Raw genomic sequence first — 22,482 nt, 5'->3', positions numbered from 1 at the left:
ATTCCCTGTCCCCTAGAGAATCCACCCTGAAGGGAATCTCAGGCTAGCAGCTGCAGACTGAATAATGGACCCTAGGGTAAATGCTAAATACCCTTTTGTCTTAGGTAGTCTTCCCCATTGTATCAAAGACCCTTTCCCAGGAAGGCACACCTGGACCCTGATAATCCTTTAGAATCCATTGTAAGTAGCCCCTTCCCTTACACCCTAGCCTCTGGCTATGATTCCTTACCCAAGCTTGATTATAAATCTCATCCTTACCAGTATAATGTCAATCATCTTTCCCAGCCCCTGGATCTTCCCAAATGGTATATAAGTTCTCCAATTTCCTTTGTTCCTTGGAGTCCTCATCTAGCACAGTGACACTCCTAGGGGGTCAGGGAGCAGAGCAAAGCAGAATTCACTCTGCATAAGGCACAGCTCTGTGTAGAGCCCTAATCAGCCCTGTTCCCCCTTTCCCTTAATTAAAGAGTGGCTTTATGACTACTTAATAGTTCTGTTTTTTCTAAAATTAACACTAGTATTTATGATTGTTATTATTATTCTTACAAAGATATGGAAGAAAATACACAATAAGGCCATGGAAAATGTTTAGTGGATTTTCAAAAGTCAGAAGCTCATGGTATTGCTTTCTAATGTGTTGAGTCCTTAGGTGGTTTTGTTTTGTTTTGTTTTTAACTGCCACTCTAAGCTCTACATATTCTGAGCAGCAGTTCTTTGAGCTGAGCCTAGTTCAAAACAGAGCTGTTTCAAATCCTCTCTGAGACTTTTCCTCTAAAACCTTTGGAAATACTTGGAGTGACAGTTTTTGGAGAGAGAAGTGACTGTGATCAGTGCTAAATGTAACAGAAGAAAAAGAAGATCTTTCTTCTAAGTTTTAACCCAGACTGGGGTAGGTCTTAGGCCAAACCTCAGTCAGGGCAACTCTGGCTGGCTAACACTGAACTTATCATTATTGGAGATCTACTTTAAGAAAGAGAAATGTATTATTTATAAGTTATTAGAAATAGGTTATTTAGATAAGGAACTTTGGGTTTTTAGGTAGAAATAGGAAGTGATAGAGTAGCCTGAATTTCCAGGGGAAGGCAGACCATGAGGTCTAGTTTAGGAGTGTGTAAAGCTTAGTACCTCCTAGTCTTTTAGGGTTTCCTTTTTACTTATCACCTTCAAAAAACATTATAAGTCTTAATTAATTAGAAATAAGTTTTTTTTTCATCTATCTCCTGCACTATCCATTGTACTGGCCTACAATTAAGGCCCACTACTGTTACCTTGACCCTTGTATCTAGGATATCTGATCAACAACAACAGATACTGAGTTTAGATATTGATTTTAACAGTTTTTAACACAGAATAACATGTTGCTATTGGTGGTAGTTGTCTTTTAACCAGGCCTTTGATTAGGAACTATAGGTTGGGAAAATGGAATAAGAAATGGCATTAACTTCAAACATTGTCTGGAACTGATGATGCACATTTAAAAAAAAACCCAATTCTTATTATGATAATGTTGAAGGAATATATCCAAACTGAATTACAAAATCTGGGAATTGAAGGGATCCTGAGGGATTATGTAGTCTAACCTACTCAATGCAGGAATACCTTTTCTGACACTTTATTTGTGTTTCTCCCTCTCTGCTCAAATACTTTCTGGGACAGGGAGCTTGTTGTTTTACAAGGAATTCTATTCCATTTTTGAACCACTCTAAGAGTTAGAAAGCTTTTCCTAAGTCAGCTAAAAATTTCCCCTCTATAATTTGCACATACTGGTCTTAGACTGGCCATTGAAAGAAGTCTAAGTCTTTTTTTCCCTAAATGAGAGTCTCATATTTTCTCTTCTTCAGACAAATATTTGCACCAATTCTTTCAAAAGTTTCTCATGGGATATGACAAAAGGGAAAGCTTTCCCTCCTTTGTCTGCACCCTCATTCTCTAAGTACTTAGAATATTTGGAAATTGCATTGGATATCATATTGGCTTTGAAGTAAGAAAATCTTTTATATTCACTTGCCCAAACTTTCATAATTCTGGCTGTTTTTCTATAAGCAGGAAGTTTGATTATTCCTCTTAAAATGCAGGTCTTGGAAACTGAACATAATATTCCAGATGTGACTTGGCTAGTTTGCAGTAAAACAAAACAATTACCTCTATTGAGATACTGCTTATTCCTGCCTAGACCTATCACAACTTACAATAGCTTCTTAGCAACTGTTCATGGTGATAATATGTTGTGGTTGCTGTCAACTGAAACTCCTATCTCTTTTTCACACAATCTTCAGTTAAATCAGGTTTTCCATTATAATAATATACTGGTAGCCTTGGGGTATCAGGATTTTTGGAATCTTAATTATTCATGTACTCCTACTATCATTGCACCTTTTGGAAAGTTTGATAAGGATACTTTCTGCATCTTCAGTAAAATAAATAATGAAGGTTTTCAAATGATTAGGTCAACTATGGACTCTATTGGAAGACCACTCTCTCCTCTTTCCCCCATCTTGTATCTTTGGTAAACCAGTTCAACTTTACATTGGGTTCTGCTTTTGAAGTCCTGCCCTTCTTATAATGTCATTGATTCTGCCTTGCAATGACTCAGGCCTAGATGATTCCCACCATCCATTGCCTTTGTTTCTATATGTGGGCTATTGAATATAAGTGGAGAAAATCACACAAACATTCTGACTGGTTCCACTACAAATTTATGCTCCATAACCTCAGCTGGGCCTTCACTGATTTTTTTGTTGTTCAAAGTTTCAGTCACATCCACCTCCTTATGAACTCATTTGGGGTTTTCTGACAAAGATATTATAGTGGTTTGCCATTTTGTTTTCCATTGCTGCTAGGCAATCCATTATCAACTCCTTATCCTACTCTCCATAACAGTTCTTCCAAAATTTTTCATGCCTTCTCAACTCTCCCATGGCTCCTAATAAGGCCATTCATTAACTACAAGCTACCTCTTCTCTTTCACACGTTATATCACTCTGATGCCTTCTTTAACTCTCTCCACCTTCACCTCTCTCATTTTTACCAAAGACCACCACTCTACCTACAAAAGTAATTCCATTCTATCCTATCTTCACCCTCACACTATCACTTATTTTTGATCTCTTTGTTTATAGTGGCACCTTCCCTACTGTCTATGAGCATGTCTGTATCTTCCCCATCCTCAAAAAAGCTTGATTTGATCCTTCCATTCTCACTATAATCCTATATTTCTCCTGTCATTTGTGGCCAAACTCCTTGAAAAAGTCACCCATAATAGATGCCTCCTCTTTCTTTCCTGTCACTCTCTTCTCTGTTGTTCAGTTATTTCAATCATGTCTGATTCTTTGTGACCTCAGTTAAGGTTTTCTTTTTGGTAAACTTACTGGAATAGTTTGCCATTTCTTTCTACAGTTTATTTTTTCTTATTTCTTATTTCTTTATTTTTTAAACCCTTACCTTCCATCATGGAGTCAATACTGTGTATTGGCTTCAAGGCAGAAGAGTGGTAAGGGTAGGCAATGAGGGTCAAGTGACTTGCCCAGGGTCACACAGCTGGGAAGTGTCTGAGGCCAGATTTGAACCTAGGACCTCCTGTCTCTAGGCCTGGCTCTCAATCCACTGAGCTACCCAGCTGCTCCCAATCCAGTTCATTTTACAAATGAGGAAACTGAGGCAAGCAGGGTTTGCCAGACTTGTCCAGGGTCATAAAAGTAGTATCTGAAATCAAATTTGAACTTCATGTCTTCTTGACTCCAGACCTAGTACCCTATCCACTGCACCACCTAGCTGCCCTCACTCACTTTTTAAGTTCTTAAAATTTAGCCGTCAACTTCATTATTCCACCAAGATTTCTTTCAACAAAGTTACCAGTGCTCTGGACATTGACTTGTATGTTATATGATATAGTGACATGGCATTTGGGCCAGATAAAGTTGTTATACTACTTACTGCTTATTCTCTTCAATATGTACCTTCGCTCTTCTGATACTGCCATTCCACTGGTACAGGCTCCCTAATCAACTCACACTTAGACTACAGGAATAGCCTGCTAGTAAGTCTGAGTATCTTAAGACTCTCCCTTCTCCAGGCTATCTAGTCAGTTGATAAAAGTGATTTTCTGAAAGCATAGGTCTGATAATGTTACCTCCCTACTCAAAAATGACTCCAAGTCACTTCTGAGATCAAATACAAAATCCTCTGTTATTCAAAACCCTTCATAAAATCCTCCCATCCTCTCACCCCAAAACATTTCCATTCTTCTTGGACGTTACTTTCTGCCATGAACTATTTGGACCAGTGGCACTAACCTTCTTTATTGCTTTTCCTCAAACAAGCCACTTCTCATCTCTTGGCTTAAGGCATTTTCTCTGGCTGTCCCCCTCTGACTGGAATGCTTTCCCCCACATATCTTTGCTACTGATTTCCCTGGCCTCTTTCAAGTCCCAATTAAAGTCTCATTTTCTACAGGAAGTCTTTCCCAACTCCTCTTAATTCTAGTTATCTCTTTTAATTATTTCCAATTTTTTTGGTATATGTAACTTGTTTGGACATATTTGTTTTGCTGTGGTCTTTCCCATTAGCTTATGACCTCCTTGAGTGAAGTGACTGTCTTTTGCCTCTTTTGTAAACTTACTATTTATTTAGTTCAGTGAGTAGCACATAGTAGACATTTAATAAATGTTTGTTGATTGGCACTCTTTCCTCCAAGAGAACAAGTGAATCATTAACATTTTGAGTAATTAATTAATTTAATTTCACTGAAAAGTGAAATAGAGGTCAAAAGAAGAAAAGGTAATTGTACAGGGTCATGGGAGTAAAGTCTGAAAAGTCAGAAGCATGATAAACAGGAAAATGAAGCATGACTTATCTAAACCTGTCCCCAAAATACTGGTCCTAGGAAGGAATTAAACAATGGGAGAAGGGGGCTGGCATGACAGTGGGATATTCCAAGGTTAGAAGACTCTAGATGATGAGGAAAATTCCATGGTGGAAAAATTCTGAAATTGCCTAACAAAATTCTATTTGCTCTATATCTCTCCATTCTTATATTGAGAACATCATGAGCTATTTTGCTGACTGTCTTGCTAAAATCAAAATACATTATGTTCTACCTTAAGCAAGTAACCCTATTGAAAAAAAGATAAAAGGTTAATTTTTCATTAGCTTGTTTTGGTGAGATCATTTTAGATCCCAGTGATTGCTGTTTTCCTGTCTAAATGATCACAAATTATCTGTTTTAGATTTTAATGGGCAAATTAATTAATTAAGCTCATTTGGTAACAAATTAATACATTTCCTTTATACACTGGTAATAAACTTATGGGTAAATAAATAAAGCTCACATGTTAATAGTTTATAAATTTCATCATTGCCTGAATTTTGAAAATCAGGACATTTGACCCATTCCAATCTTATAAAACATCCTCCTTTTCTCTTAATTTCCCAACATAAGAGATCAGTAGAGCTTCTGAAAATATATTTGCAAGTTCCAAGAAAGGTATTTGGCCTGTGGGCTTAGAATGGATAGGTTCTCTCGTATTATATTCTAACCTAGCGGATTTAAATTTCTTCTTCACCATGTTTACCATACACTTTATAGTGTGAATGTAACTTTTCTTGACAGAAACAAAAGAAAAATAGGACATTGATTTGTGTGTTATACGGTATTGTGGAATGGTATCTGGACCAGCTAAGGTTTTGTTTTTCTTTAAACAAATCTTGGTCTTAAAAAAAATTAAACAATTCTGATGTTTCTAGTACACTAAGGCTCTAAATTTTCAGAAGGTTAATTCATCATGAATCAACAAAGGAATCAGATTAGAAATACAAGATCATATCTAATTAACATTTTGTTAGGAATTCAGCCTTTTGTGAATAATAGCATTAGTTTCATTTTAATAATTATAAATAGCATTTATATAGCATCTTCTACATAACAGGACCTGTGCTAAGTCTTTAAAAATATTGTCTGATTTAATCCACATAACAACTCTGAGAGATTATATTACCCCCTTTTCAAGTTGAGGAAACTGAGGCAAACAGAGGTTAAGTAATTTGCCCATGGTCAGACAGCTAAGAAGTATTTGAGTATCTGGATTTGAATTCAGGTCTTCCTAACTCCAGGTTTCACACCATCTCAATTGCATCACATAGCTGTCTAGCTAATTCTTGAAAGTTAATAAGGTACTTTCCTAACAACTGAGTAAGACAAACCGTTTATATCCATCATTATCTCTGTTTTACATGCCAGATACCAACTTATCTTTTAGAACTCTTTCAGAAGCTTACTATTCTGTTTCTGAATAAAACTGTTCTAAATGATCATGGTCATAAAATACAATGAAAATAGAGATATAAAGCCACATAATAAATTTCATCAACTTTAACTGATGACAATACCATAAAAAGAAAAGTAAAAGGCCAATTCATTTTTTAAATGATAGTAAAAATATTTGAATTTCAACATGAGGAAAGTTTTCCCTCTGTTCTCATCTTCATTTTCTAAGTGAGTATAAGGTATGGAGATTGTATTGGATATCATATTTATATTTACTTTGAAGTAAGATAGTTGTTTATATTAACTTTCCACAAAATATGTTTGGAAATGTGGTACCATCTACCACTAGAGGCATAAAAATCCAAAAGTATTTAAAGAGAGCAAACCACTTTTATTCCTGAAAGCCCACATGAAACATTTTGTCTTTTGGATAACATTCAACAGATTACTGCTTCATGTTTATGCTTGCAGTTTCAAGAGAATTCTGCCCTAATAAGAAGATTCGGGCCACACTGTGAAAGAACTATGAATATAAACTTATATCACTACCACTCTTTTACTCCTTAGTTTAAAAAGAATATTTTTAAAATGTAAAATAGAATATTTTTCTATTGCACAAGTAAGAATCCTTAAAAATGGAATTATTTTGTTTTACTAAATTAATCAGCAAAGAGACTCAACAGCAAAAAGACTTTTATTAGACTTCAAAGACCATGGGAAAAAATATTACAAAAGTACCATTACCAGGAGGTAAATATTTTTTCATGTTTATTGAAAAAATTAAAACATTTTCCCCTACCCCAGAAAACCTCCAAACCTCAAATATGTGATTTGTCATTATTAAAATTGCATTAATAGTAATTTCAGATGATAACTTTATCCACAAGAGATAATGATCCATTTCTAATTTAGAAAATGGTTACTAAAACTGAGGCTAAGTGGTTAAATGACTTTTCCATAGTCACTGACTCAGTGTCAAAGGTAATATGCATAAAAATGTTTGTTTTTCTATGATCTGTTAATCTTGAAAATGCCTTTTCTTATAGAGATTGCAGATTGATTAATATAGAAATTATCTATATGTTATAGATTTTTTGTAATTATAAAATTATATAATCTTATAGATTGTATTTTATAGATGTAGTGAGACTATATCCCAATTTCACTCATAAACCTCAATCAAAGTCAATGTATTTAATTAGTAAAGATGATGATCTTGAGACTCTTAAAAGGAGGTGCTTTATCCTGTAATTTACAGATTTTAGGAGATCTGTGAACTTATATGCTTAAAAGTTATATTTTTATTTTCACTAACTTTAAGCTGAAATTTAGCATTTCCTTTAGTTATGAATTTTTAAAAATTACTTTGAAAAAAGGATTTATACTTTTCATTAGAGCATCAAAAGTCAAGATTCACTCCCTACTTAATATTTCTTTTGTAAGAATCAAATAAATAATTACCACTATATGTGTTATTCAACACTATATAAATGTCAGATATTAATCTAGAAGAAAAGAGATTCTTTTAACTTTCTCCACAACATCAAAATAACCAACAACAAATAAATTCCTGCCCTAAAGCATTTATCATACCATTTTAAGGTAAACTGTGTTTAGTTGGAGCCAGTTCGTTGAAAGTAAATGGAAGATGTTTATACCTTTTTCAAATTCTCATATTTAGACTCCAGGAACTCATAAAATCCTTAGATTTAGAAATAGAAGGAATTTTAGAGGCCACTAACTGAAATTCCTCCATTCTACAGATGAGGAAATTGAGTCAGAAAGAAGTTAAGTGACTTGCTGAAAGTCACACAGCTAGTTATGAAGGAGAACTGGGACTCTGCTGCTCATAGATACAGACTAGCAAGGAAATGTATCACCCCAGATCTTTCCCACCCCTTTCCCTCCATTTTAACAATTAAATCTTTGCCCTTCAAAAAAAGGAGGAAATTATATGAATAAATATTATATCCTTAATTATATGTTCTCATTGCCATTTTACTTACCATAATAACTGTTTATCCCTTGTACCTATGCCTGAGGACAACTTTAAAAATAGAACTAAATAAGTATATGAAATAAATTACCCACAAATGAAAGGGTCTAGAGAATTGCTACCTGCCATTAGTTTCTTCTTTGGTATTACATTTGTGAAAACCTAACACCAGAATCCTGTCATTAACCATACCACAGAGTTATACTTGAATTTGTGCAAGTAAAGAAAAGTATCTTTTTTTCTTTTTAAGAAAATAGTACTTACTAAGAATCAATAAAGACTGATGCAACCTTCAGAGCTTACAACTTTATAAGGTAGAACTACCTAGAACTGCCATATAGTATTGAACACCATCACATCCTGAAAATAAGTAATATGTTCAAGGTTATCTTACAATTATTTTATTTTTTAAATTTAAATTTTTCATTTCTTTTCTGGGTTATACATATAGTATCCCATAAAATATTTCCTTATTACTCATTTTTGTAAGTGAATAATCTTATAAAATGAAAATCCCAAATCATACACCCAAATAAATAAGTGATAAATCATATGTTGCTTTATTTTTTAAAGAGCTCATCATTCTAGAAAGTGAGTTTGGCTCCATAAAATAACTCAATAGAAAGAACCCTCTCTTCAAAGTACTCCTGAATCAATCTTGACTTTAAAGAACATTAAGCTTAATAAATATGAACATGATCAAAGGAAACCTGATATTCACAAAAATCTTAATGTCCACATTACAAAATAGAAAATAATCTACATTATACTGAAAAACAGTGTGCTAAACTGAGTAAAAGTGGTAGATACAGAGTCAGGAGAAACCCAATTTTGAATCACAAATCTGAAATTTGCTAGTTGTATAGTCTTTGATAAGTCACCCCCTTTCTGAACTTCATTATCTTTCTCTATAAAATGTAATACAGGTAGTAACAATTTTCATGAGTTGCTACAAACTGAGTATCTATTTTATGAATAAGAAATTAATTTCAAGCTTAAAAGCATAATCCGTTTTATTGAACTATGATTAAAGCTTAATTTTTTAGGAGAAGAGGCAATGTTTATAAGTCAAAAGAGCTTTTGTCTAGTCATCTCTATCACTAGCCACAGGATCTCAGGCCAAAAATACAAGGCTAGAAACAAAGTTAAATGACAAGAGAAACTCGTCAATGCATAATAAATGATTATCAAAAAGTTGTAGAAATCAAATATTCTGCCCTATAGAAATTAGGTCAAGGTCTTTCCCCAAAAAAGAATGAGTTGTGTCAAAAGTGGGTCTTTTAGACACACAGGCTACTTGAACTCATTGTCCTTCTATATAAAATGAAGGATCTGAATTCTTCTGGCTCTAAAATTTAGTCTCTAACTCATATATTTGTTAAAGTGCACCTGGGCTCACTAATAGAAAATTTTTCTAGGAATTTTGACATGGCACTGATACTATAAGGGCCTCTAGCATTAAGAACTACATGACTATACCTTAAAACCTGACTCAAAAAAAGTAGAGATCTTTCAGAATATACTGGATTGTCTGCTTTTTCCTTTCACTTGGCAATATAATGATTATAAAATAGAAAATTCTGGGGAAAAACCTACTGGAACAAAGATAATATGGGACTCTAAGACCATACCATGTTCATCACGGTGAGGATGAATCTCTGTGCAGCTTCAGCACCATGATATCGGACCATATCAGCATCAGCCACAACCAGTGTTTCCACAGTATACTCATTTGTGAGTCTAATGGCATTTCTTCGCTCTCTCCAGTCACTAGTAGTTTTACTTTTTTTTGGTTTCTTCTTTTCTAGGAAAAAAACAACATATTCACAAGACATTTAAAAGATTATCAGGCAGACAAGTCTCTGCACAGAGATTTTGTAATGTTACTTGAAGTGAGATCACCTTTAGACTCACCTCTAAGCTAAAAGTGTCCAGTGTAATCTTCAAAGCAATATAGCCAAGGAGAAGTTGGCACTACAATTCTATACTTTCAACTGAAAGGAGGGAGAGAAAACACACATAGGGAAAAGGAAAATAACAAAAGTAAACTGGAATGGACTCAACTTTTAATTGGAGCTAACAAATGGACACCCTGATAATCTCAGCAGTTCTAGAAAGTGGAAAATTGTGTCTGCAGTTCTAGAAAAAAACAATATCTCCATTAGTGGAACAAGTGCCAGTTACACAGTCTATTTTTTTAAGGGACTAAGGGCCAGGGTGGGGAAGGATTTAAAATTATTCAGTGAAGACACTGACTGCTCAATGACACTTAACTTGCAAAATTTTTCTGAAAGGGTTTATACGGCTGCTAATATTATTAGCCAAGATAGCTAATGGGCTTTTATAGTATAAAAAAGCCCATACGGAGGCATGAAAACCAGGCAGATTCAAACAACTATTCCGGGAAAGTCACAAATGGGAAAATATAAATGGTGAATAACATAAAAGCAGTACCTCCAAGGAAAAATATAATAAAAATTTAATGAAATTATACATACATGTTATATTTAGGGTAAAAGACTGAACTTTTCTTTCTCTTACTTTTTTCTTCTCTTTTCCTTTAAGATTGGGTCTCCCTTTCTTTCCTGTTTGGGAAATATAGCAGCCAGTTCAGGGTCCCAGTCCCAATACTGAGAGGTAGAAGAGACTTGACCCTGCCTTGGCCCTGCTTCATATTTGACCACAGCTGGTTCACTTGGCCTAAACTTCTCTTACTCTCAAGGGATCACCATACTGATCCTGAACTTAGTGCAGACATTGAATTGGCTTAGTCAACTGCACCTCGGAACTCCCAAGTTCAAGTGATCCATCAAACTTATCCTCTCCAGGAGCAGGAACTATAGGCATGTACCACTATACCCAGCTTGCTTTTTCCATAGCAAGGAAGAACCATTATAAAGTTAACAAATTGTCTCCACTTTAAATTTGATGTTAACTTTAAGTTAACATTTATCTATTAAACTGTCCAATGTTTCATGGTGACCCATAAAAATAGCAGGATTATCTATTAATGAAATACCTTAAGTTCCACAGATATATTTGAATCTCATAATTACCTTATTTAATATCAGTCAGATTTAGTCAGCATTTTTCTAGGGAAACAGCTCTGGTTATGGCATAAAGAGTGACATCAGTTAGGTCAACCTTTCCCATTACCAAAGCTCTATCCTTATTTCTTACAGTAAAAGAGTAAAGACCTAAGAACTCAAAGGAAGTCAGGCTAAATGAGTATGATTTTCCATCTATAAAATCACAGCCATCTGTGCTCTTAAATCCAGAAAGACAGTCTCCTCTAAGGACAGGTTTCCCCCCGATCCCTAAACCACTTATTAAATGTATCACTTCACATAAAACCTCCCAGTCATCCACCTAGAAGAGAGTTCAGTCTTTTTTTTCAGACTTTATAAAAATCTCTTTTTCCTAGAGCATACAAATATCATGTATCTATCAGCATCTTTTAAAAACCAGACTTGATTCCAGCCCTGCCCAATTTTCTAGCCTTGGTATGATCTCTTGGTATGAGTTCCTATTTTTACCTTCTCTCTTCCTGGCTTCAAATTGGATCTACCAGTATCCATTTCTAGTTTGCTTGATTAAGCAAATAGTCGACACAGTTCTAATCAGTTAGCTTAAACACTTTCATAACAAGTCTACAGTAATTCTACATTCTACAAAGTTGTTCCAAATACCTATCAATCAAATAATGTCCAACTTCCATCCTGGCAGGAAAGTCGTGGACCATATTCTGATCAAACCCAATGGAATCTGTCTTACCTTAGATTTTTACATTTTTTGTTCTGGACCTCTGATTTAATTGGTATAGGTTACTTGTTTCTAAACTGTTAATTAACTTATCTGGGGTGTCGTAGCAAGTGTGTATATGAGGGATGACTTGAACCGTTTTTTCCCTCACATAGACATAATGTATCGTTTATTCTTTGGAATCATTCAATAAACATTTATCAAGTGATTAATATGTGTTGCGCTTTGTGCTAAGTGCTAGGGAAACAAATACAAAACTAAAGTAGTTAAAATAGACTGGACCTGAAATCAAGAAGACAATTCAGATTTGATCTGATATTTACTAACTACATGACCCTGATCAAGTCACTTAACCTCTCTTTGTCTCATTTTCCTCATCTGAAAAATGAGAGTAATAGCAAGTATTTCCTGTGGCGAATATAAAGATAAAATATTTATAAAATGCTTTGAAAACTTTATAGTCATAAAAATGTTAATTACTATGACTATAATTCATGAGTATGATCACTGTTCTTTTCTCCTCTGATCATTAGCCTACACTCATTCAGTCTTTAGTTAAAAAAAACACACCATTAATAAATTTCTGTCTGCTACATAAATAACAAGTAGGCCATAAGAAAAGTGTGGCGTTTTGTGTTTTCTTTTTTTAACTCAAAAATAATTTTTATGATCATCTGATCAAAGGGATAAAGTATAAGCATGAGGGGAGGGAATATTTTGGCCAAATGAAACAAATAAATAATAGAACATCAGGGGCCTCAGTCTTTCTACCAACACAGTGATGGGCAAACTATGGCCAATGGGCCAGATGTGGCCAATGAAATGTTCTATCTGGCCACCCGACATTATTCCTAATCTGATGATTACAATGAGTAGGATACAATACAATGAAAGTTCAAAACAGTTGCCTTAGAAACAGAATGACAGATGAGCATTTCCTTTCCTTTGGCCCCTTCTTTAAAAAGTTTGCCCATCACTGAACTAGATTAATCACCCAAGTCCCAGATGTCAATACCTGGAGACTGGGTGGAGAAGAGCATGCATATAAATGAGTTTGCAACTACCTTGGCATATGCATGCTCTCATCAAGCTCCTTAATTTTACCTTATCTCCAATTATTCTATACAATTTTTTTCAAGTCATGCCCTTCCCACCAACATTCCATACTATCTTGGGAGATGGGGGTTAAGAGGGAAAAAGAGAGAGGTATATGGCAAACTACAAGATGAAATGGCACAGTTGTAAAAAGCAATTTCTACAAATTTTGATTTCTTTCATTCAGACAAACAAATTATCAAACATTGTGCTAAGAGGAGATACAAGGATAAATAAGGCCATTTTTGCTTTTAGTGGCAGAGAAAAGGTCCATAACACACTTATACAAATAAACATAAAAAGACTTTGATAACCGTCCAAGAGAAGCACAAAAGGAGATAAAATCAGAAGGGTTTTTTAGATACACTTGAGGATATGAATGGTGATCATAGCCATTAACGTTAATTCTTGGGCATAAAGGAAAGTCATCTATGGGTCATATGTAAAAGCATGGAGACTTGTCAACGGCCAACTGACAGGGAAGAAACTGAAAACACAGAGAAACACACAATGAGGCACATAGATCCCACTGGGAAAAAGGGGTAACAAATAAAACTAATGTAATGTCAAGGGATTTGGGAAAACAGATTAGGAAAAATAACAGTAACTGAACTTTCACAGCAACCAAGGATACAGTTAAAATCTCTGTGGGTTCTTGGTGCTTGGGGGAGAAAATGACAAGGAAGTTGAAACTAACTTTAATGGTTTGGTAAGGATGGGATTAGAGGGAGAGGGGTTTCTAACTTCTAAGGGCACCAAATGCTAGAGAAGGGTGGCAGTTGAGTTGGCTAATCTTAAGCTATCTAACAGGTAGCCAGCAATGGCTTAGCTGAGTGTGACAGGGGCTTTGGGTATCACTTTATTTTTTGTTTTGTCTTATTTATTTTTTTTAGGTTTATATATTTATTTTTAATTAATTTTTTTATTTTTAGAAAAATTTTCCATGGTTACATGATTCATGTTTTTACTTTGCCCTTTACCCCCTCAAACTTCCCCCTCCCCTATAGCTAGCTCACATTTCCAATGGTTTTAACATGTGTCATCAATCAAGACTTATTTACGTATTATTGATAGTTGCATTGGTGTGGTCCTTTTGGGTCTACATCACCAATCATGTCCTAATCAACCCAAGTGTTCAAGCAGTTGTTTTTCTTCTGTGTTTCCTCTCCTGCAGTTCTTCCTCTGAATGTGGGTAGCGTTCCTTTCCATAAATCCCTCAGAATTATCCTGGGTAATTGCAATGCTGCTAGTACAGAAGTCCATTACATCTAATTTTACCACAGTGTATCAGTCTCTGTATAAAACATTCTTCTGGCTCTGCTCCTTTCACTCTGCATCAATTCCTGGAGGTCTTTCCAGTTCACATGGAATTCCTCCAGTTTATTATTCCTTTAAGCACAATAGTATTCCATCACCAACATATACCACAGTTTGTTCAGCCATTCACCAATTGAAGGGCATACGCTCATTTTCCAGTTTTTTGCCACCACAAAAAGCACAGCTATAAATATTTTCATAGAAGTCTGTTTATCTATGATCTCTTTGGGGTACAACCCCAACAATGGTATGGCTAGATCAAAGGGCAGGCATTCTTTTATAGTCCTTTGAGTATGATTCCAAATTGCCATCCAGAATGGTTGGATCATTTCACAACTCCACCAGCAGTGCATTAATGTCCCAATTTTACCACATCCCCTCCAACATTCATTACTCTCCCCTGCTATCATATTAGCCAAATTATTATTTCCCTTGATATTCTTGATCTTTTGTTCTTCCAAATAAACTTTGTTATAGTTTTTTCTAATTGAGTAAAAAAGTTTTTTGGTAGTTTGATAGATATGGCACTAAATAAGTAAATTAATTTGGGTAGAATGGTCATTTTTATTATGTTAGCTCATCCTACCCATGAGCATTCAATGTTTTTCCAGTTGTTTAGATCTAGTTTTAATTGTTTGGAAAGTGTTTTGTAGTTATGTTCATATAATTCCTGTGTTTGTTTTGGTAGATAAATTCCTAAGTATTTTATGTTGTCTAGGGTGATTTTAAATGGTGTTTCTCTTTCTACCTCTTGCTGCTGTGATTTGTTGGAAATATATAGAAATGCTGATGATTTATGTGCATTTATTTTGTATCCTGCAACTTTGCTAAAGTTGTTGATTATTTCTATAAGCTTCTTACTTGATTCTCTAGAATTTTTTAAGTAGACCATCACATCATCTGCAAAGTCTGATAGCTTAGTCTCCTCATTGCCTATTTTAATACCTTCAATTTCTTTTTCTTCTCTAATTGCTACTGCTAATGTTTCCAGTACAATGCTAAATAATAGAGGTGATAATGGGCATCTTTGTTTCACACCTGATCTTATTGGGAAGGCTTCTAATTTATCCCCATTGCATATGATGCTTGTTGATGGTTTAAGATATATACTGTTTATTATTTTTAGGAAAGGACCTTCTATTCCTATACTTTCTAGTGTTTTCAGTAGGAATGGGTGTTGTATTTTGTCAAAGGCTTTTTCAGTATCTATTGAGATAATCATGAGGTTTTTGTTGGTTTGCTTGTTGATATGGTCAATTATGTGGATGGTTTTCCTAATGTTGAACCATCCTGGCATTCCTGGTATAAATTCTACCTGATCATGATGGATAACCCTCTTGATCACTTGCTGTGGTCTTTTTGCTAGTATTCTATTTAAGATTTTTGTATCTATGTTCATTAAGGAGATTGGTCTGTAGTTTTCTTTCAAGCTGTTTGCGGTCTGGGGTTTGGTTCTCTCTAAGCCACCATCTTCTGGGCATTTTTGCTGTGTTTCTCTGGTTTTCTCTTCTAATCACCTCACCAGTGCCTGTGTTTAACTCCCTGAGTCTGGTGCCAGCAAGGCACTCTCTCTAAACCAGTGTGTCCACCAGCCCTGAGATATTTCCCAGGCAGCTGGAGACTCTACACAGCATGTGGGGGAGGAGTCCTTGGATTCCCCTTCTACACCCTCAGACCTGACAGTTCAAGAATTGAAGCCTTTTTTTCACCATATCTCTTTAGTTGTGCTGCAGGAGGGTTCCCCCTGCTCTGTCCCATTATTAGATTTGGTCCTCTTTCTTCTCGAAGCTCATTGTTTTCTCTCAGTGTGTAAGGGTGTGGAGGTTTTAGGATTCACTCTGACTAAGCTGCCACCTTCCTAGAAATCTATCATCTTTGGGTATCTCACACAATGTCCTTGATGACTTCCAGGTTTAATTTAGGATCAGGAATACTTCTGGTCTCAGCAACATAATCCACAAGGGTTAGGGAGTACAGGACTTCCTGAAGCTGTTCACCAACTATAGGAAAGCTCCCAACTCTACCTAGATCTTCCTTTTATATCTTGATTTGTGGATCCATCTCCTCCATGGAGATCCCAAATAGTTCATAGGCTAGTTGAACAGTAGCTTCCAGCTTCACACCTCTCCTCCAAAGCAGGAAAACTGCCAACTCAGTCTCTCTAGACAAAACCCTTTTGAACATTCTGAGCTTAGAATGTTCTCAGCCAGCAAGGTTCGTCTGCCAGTCTGTCTTTTACCTATTCACTACTTAAGTCTATCTATGAATTATAAATTACCTATAACATATGCCAAATCAGACTATGAACTAATGCAAGACCTCCATACTTATGCCAATTGAGTCATCAAGTCTGGGAGGAACAAAAATATATCTGCTGAATAGCAAAGACAACTCTTCCCCCCCTTCCCCCTCTAGGGTCTAGTATGCTGATTGGTGGTTGTCTTTATTCACACAATATAACACTAGGAGATTCTAACCAAGCCTGGCTTCACTTACAGTACTTTCCCACATATCTATTTTACTATCCAGTCTAGACACTAAGCTCTTAGGAACTTAACCCTTTCATGTTCAAAACTTGTGCTCTAGACCCCCTTCACTCATGCTGATTGGCAATTACCTCAATAATTTACTACCTGTGGTACATGGGGGCTCAGTAGATAGAGCACTAGGCCAGAATGTGGGAAATTCTGGGTTCAAATCTGATCTCAGATACTTCTAGCTGTATGAGCCTAGGTATGTCGCTTAACCCAGTTGCTTAGCCCTTGCTGTTCTTCTGCTTTGGAACTGATTCTTGGAGTCAATTCTAAGACAGAAGGTAAGGGTTTATAAAAAAATAATAATTCATCTTAACCCAAATTCCAGCCAGGTTAGACTTTCCTACCAACATATTTATACCAGTTACCGTGCAATGTCCCATCCTCATTTCCAGTTCTTTAATCTAATTAGGTGAATTCTGTCATTCTTCCTTTGGTTGGAGTCTGAATCTATTCCTCTGTGGCTCTGCTCATGAATCTCAAACACTATTCTGTTATGTATATTGTTGTTGTTTCCCCATTAGAATGTAAGCTCCTTGCAGGAAAGGATTATTTAATATTCATTTGTATGGTCAGTTCTTAGCATAGTGCTTGGCACACAGTAAGCATTAAATAAATGATTTTTCTTTCAATCATTCAATTTCTCTTCTAAACAACAATGTGAAAGTCCATGTCACTGACCAATCCTCATGCTCTAACATGGCATGCAACTTGGCTTTTCTGCTTGTGCTCCAGAATACACTCAAGAATTTCCCTGATTGAAAGGGCAGAGTCAAGATGGCAGTTTAGTAGCAGTGAAAACTGAAACCACTCTGACAATCTTTCCAAGCCAATCTTTAAAAAGCCTCTCAAAGTGACAGGAGTTCAAAAACAACAGCAATATGGAATGAGGGGGTTCTCCTGCTGAACACAACTTGAAAAGTAGGCAGAGAGAGTTGGGATTAGGGGGAACTGGAAGCAAAACTGTACACAGAGAAGTGCTGGCCAACCAACCTCCCACACCTATGCTAAGTTCCACCTTTGGCATAGGCTAACTACAGGTTCCTGGGAAGTAGGCTACAAAACAAAAGATCACTTCAGAAAACCACTTGAAGTCCCAAGCCCTGAAACTAGTCCCTAGTGAGGCCCAGAAGTGATCTAGGTCCCTTCGAGCCTGCTTTACTGAGGTAAAGACCTAGAGGCAGGGCAAAATAGCTTACAGTGCCAATTCTTGCAAGCCAGTAGCAGAGGAAACAGAATAATCAGCTTTCAGAATCCCCAGTCCACAGGTGAAAAAAAGGCTGGAAAAAGGAGCAAACAGCAAAAGAAACACTTAACCCTTGAAAATTTCTATGGGGACAGAAAGTAAAGCATAGAAGCAATAGTGATCCAAGCAACCACATGCAAAACTTCGAAGAAAAACAAGAATTGGTCTCAAGCTCTGGAAGAACTAAAAAAGGAATTAAGAAATAAAATAAGACTGGTCAAAAATGGGTAAAAGAAATGAAAGTAATATTAAAACAAAATAACAGCTTAAAAAGTAAAATTAGTCAACTGGAAAAAGAGATAGAAAAATCCAATAAAGAAAAGAGTTTTCTAAAAAACAGAATTGACCCAGTGGAGTGAGAGTCAGGCCTAGAGACAGGAGGTCCTAGGTTCAAACCTGGCCTCAGCCACTTCCCAGCTGTGTGACCCTGGGCAAGTCACTTGACCCCCATTGCCCACCCTTACCAATCTTCCACCTATGAGACAATACACCGAAGTACAAGGGTTAAAAAAAAAAAGACAAAAAAACCCAGTTAAGAAAAGAGTGCCAGGAAACACAGAATGGATCAAATAGAAAAAGAGGATCAAAAAGTCCTGGATAAAACTGATTCTTTAAAAATTAGAATTGGGAAAATAGAAGCTAATTGCTTCACAAGATGTCAAGAAACAATAAAACAAAATCAAAAGAATGAAAAAATAAAAGAAAATATGAAATATCTCATTGAAAGAAACAACTAACTTGTAGAACAAATCTAGGAGATACAAGAATTACTATATTACCTGAAATTTATGACCAAAAAAAAAAAACCCTAGACATCATGTTACAAGAAATTATCCAAGACTGCCCTGAAATTCTAGAATCCACAGATCACCTCCTGCAATAAATCCCCAAATGAAAATTCCAAGGAATGTTATAGCCAAGTTCAAGAGCTCCCAGATCAAGGAGAAAATGTCACAAGCAGCCAGAAAGAAATGATTCAAATATCATGAAATCTGAAGAGTCCAGATTACATAAGATCTGGCAGCTTCAACTCTGAAGGATCAGAAAGCTTGGTATATGATATTCCAAAAGGAAAGGGAAATGGCTTTACAACCAAGAATCACATACTCATTAAAACTGACTATATTCTTTCAGGGGAAAGTTTGGTCATTTAATAAAATAGATTTCCAAACATTCCTTTTATATTTTTTTTAATTTTTAAATATTTTTCCATAGTTGTATGATTCATTTTTTTCTTCATCCCCTCTTTACTCTCCCCCTCCCTAAGCTGACAAGCAATTCCACTGGGTTATACATATGTTATCACTTGATACCTATTTCTATATTTTTCATTTTTATAATAATCTTTCAAAACCAAAACCCCAAACAATATGCCAATATAAACAAGTAATAAATCATATGTTTTTCTTCTGCATTTCTATTCCCACAGTTCTTTCTCTCACTTTAGATAGCATTCTTTCTCATAAGTCCTTTGGAATTGTCCTGGATAATTGTATTACTACTAGTAGCAAGGTGAATTACGTTTGATCATTGCACAATGTTCCATTTTCTGTATATAATGTTCTCCTGGTTCTGCTCATTTCATTCCATATCAGTACAAGGAGATCTTTTCAGTTCATATAGAAATCAAGCAGTTCATCATTCCTTATAGCACAATAGTATTCCATCATTATCATATGCCACAATTTGTTCAGCTCTTCCCCAATCGAGGAACATCCTCTCATTTTCCAATTTTTTTGCCACCCCAAAGAGCGTGGCTATGGATATTTTTGTATTATCTTTTTGGGGTACAAACCTAATAGTTGTATTGCTGGATCAACCAAACATTCCTGAAGAAAAGACCAGATTTAAATAAAAAAATTGATGTTCAAATACAAAATTTAGGAGAAGCATAAAAAGATAAATAAGAAAGAGAAAAAAATTTAAGGGCTTCAATAAGGTCAAATTGCTTATATTCCTATATGGAAAGATGATATCTATAACACTTAAAAATTGTTATCATTATCATAATTGTTAGGAGAAGTATACCTAGACAAATGATGTGGTAGTAAGCTGTTTAGGATGATATTAAAAAAAAACTAGGGGTGAAAAATAGGTTGTACTAAGGGAAATGGGGAGAGAAATAAAATGAGATAAATTATATCACATAAAGAGGTTCAGGGTGTGAGGAATTACATTACAGTGGAAGGGAAGATGTGGATGATGATGGGTAATACTTAAATCTTATTCTCATTGGAATAGGCTCAGAGAGGGAAGAGCACCCAGATTCAATGGGGTCTAGAATCCTATTTTACCCCAAAGAGAAGTATAAGAGGAATAAGAAATGGAGTGGTGTGGAGGAGAGTAATACAAGGCAGGGAGAATTGGGGGGGGGTATTAAAAGACCCTATAAAGAAGTAGGAGGGGAATAAGAAGGGTGGTGGTATGAAGAGGAATAATATAAGGGAGTGGGAAAGGGGGAAGTGACTAAAAGTGAAACACCAATGTGGAGGAAAGAATTAAAGGAGAAAGGGCAGGATTAAAAGAAGAAATCAAGATGGAGGGGAATACACAGATGATAATCATAAGTGTGAATGTAAACAGGATGAATTCATCCAGAAAACAGAAGTGGATAGTAAAGTGGATTAAAAAACAGAATCCTACCATATGTTGTTTTCAAGAAACAAATTTGAGGCAGATAGATATATACAGAGTAAAGATAAGAGGCTGGAGCAGAATCTTTTGGACTTCAACTGAGACAAAAAAAAAGCAAGAGTAGCAATCATGAACTCGGACAAAACTAAAGCAAAATAGACATGATTAAGAGAGATAAGGAAGGTAGTTACATCTTGATAAAAGGTAATATAGATATTGAAGAAATATCAGTACTTAACAACTTCAAATGGGCCCTCACTGATGTAAGAATGATGCAAGCCTGACATTTTTGGAAAAACTGCCATAGAATGTTGAAGGAAGAAGAGCCAAGTGACTCTTGGGAGAGCAGAGACTTCTGGGAGGGAAAAACCTGACCAGGGGTTTTTGGGGGGTTGGAGCTAGAGAGTAAAGATGTGAAATCTAGCTCTGAGATCCTCTAAAGTGGCCATCAGATTTTCCCTGACTGAATAGGAGACCTGCACCTGGGACATCTTGTCTCCACAGCATTCACTCATACCATCAGCAGAGATTAACTGAGTTTAGGGTTACTGGACTTCCTTTGGGGGAGCCGTTCCCTGAATCCCACTTGCTTTGGGCTTGACCCAGTGGTATCTCACCTGGACTTACAGTAACCATAGCTTATATGAATATTATTAACAGGGTTTGGGAAGGAGAAGCTCTGGTTGAGGGACACCTTGACTCACCTTTGGGTCTGAAGCTTGGTAGGGACTTGCCAGAGTGATGGATCTTGGCTTAGGGATACCTGCATCCCCCCTTTCTTCTGATATCCTACCTTCATTCCCCCTAACCCAGTTGTTCCTGATTAAACACCCAAATACCTTCAAGATCAGATCTGTGTTTGGTTCAATTGGGGAAAGACTTACTGGGAGGGAGTGAAATAGCATAGGCAGGCTGATCTCCATTTTGAGCCTGTCCCCCCCCCCCACTGTGAGCAAGAAGGGGTTTCTGTTTTGCCCGACTCGCACCATCATCCAATCAGGGTATCACTCACTTCTTGAGGGGATATCATTCTTTCAACCCCTCAATGGTAGCATGCCATTCCAGGATTACCTTTTTCCCAAGAGGACATCAATTTTTTCTCCCAGTAACAGGGGTGGCAGTGAGGGAGGAGTGTAATTCCATCCTTCTCCAACTTGTTCTTAATTACATCCCCTTCCTCCTAAACACACACCCCTCCTTTACACTACTGCTAGGTAATTCTACTATACTTATCTTATCAACTCATTATCCCACTCCCCACTGCAAATCTTTTCTTACCTCTTCAAAACATCCATGGTTCCCCTCTCCCCAACTCTCTCATATGAGAACCTTGCCAAATATTTTACAGAATAATTGAAATCAATTGCCATGAACTCTCTTCTCTTTTTTCTCATATAACTCAAATGGCTTCTGCCACTATTTCCTCTTTCACCTCTGCTTCATATGGTGAAGTGGCCTTATTCCTTAACAAGACCTACCCCTTCACCTACAAAAATTATTCCATTCCATCCTGTCTCCACTAACAGATTGCTCCTTCTATTACTTCTAATTTATTACTTCTTTTCCATCTTTCCCTGTCTAATGACTAATTCCTTACTGCCTACCAACATTCCATGTTTTCTTTTCCAAAAATTCC

General features: G+C 36.1%; 1 protein-coding gene across 1 annotated transcript in view; it reads right to left on the bottom strand.

Moving 5' to 3' along the window:
• The window catches only part of ADAMTS17 (ADAM metallopeptidase with thrombospondin type 1 motif 17), a 515,727-nt gene that overhangs the window by 413,718 nt on the left and 79,527 nt on the right, over window positions 1-22,482 (bottom strand). Inside the window, exon 4 of the mRNA XM_044665411.1 lies at window positions 9,890-10,062. Within this exon, the coding sequence (XP_044521346.1) occupies window positions 9,890-10,062 (173 nt within the window). The remainder of the gene's footprint in view (window positions 1-9,889; window positions 10,063-22,482) is intronic.

Source organism: Gracilinanus agilis, chromosome 2 (assembly GCF_016433145.1).
Source record: "Gracilinanus agilis isolate LMUSP501 chromosome 2, AgileGrace, whole genome shotgun sequence".
Classification (NCBI taxonomy): Eukaryota; Metazoa; Chordata; class Mammalia; order Didelphimorphia; family Didelphidae; genus Gracilinanus; species Gracilinanus agilis.
The sequence above is the reverse complement of the archived record's forward strand: the minus strand, read 5'-3'. Positions and strand labels throughout refer to the sequence as shown.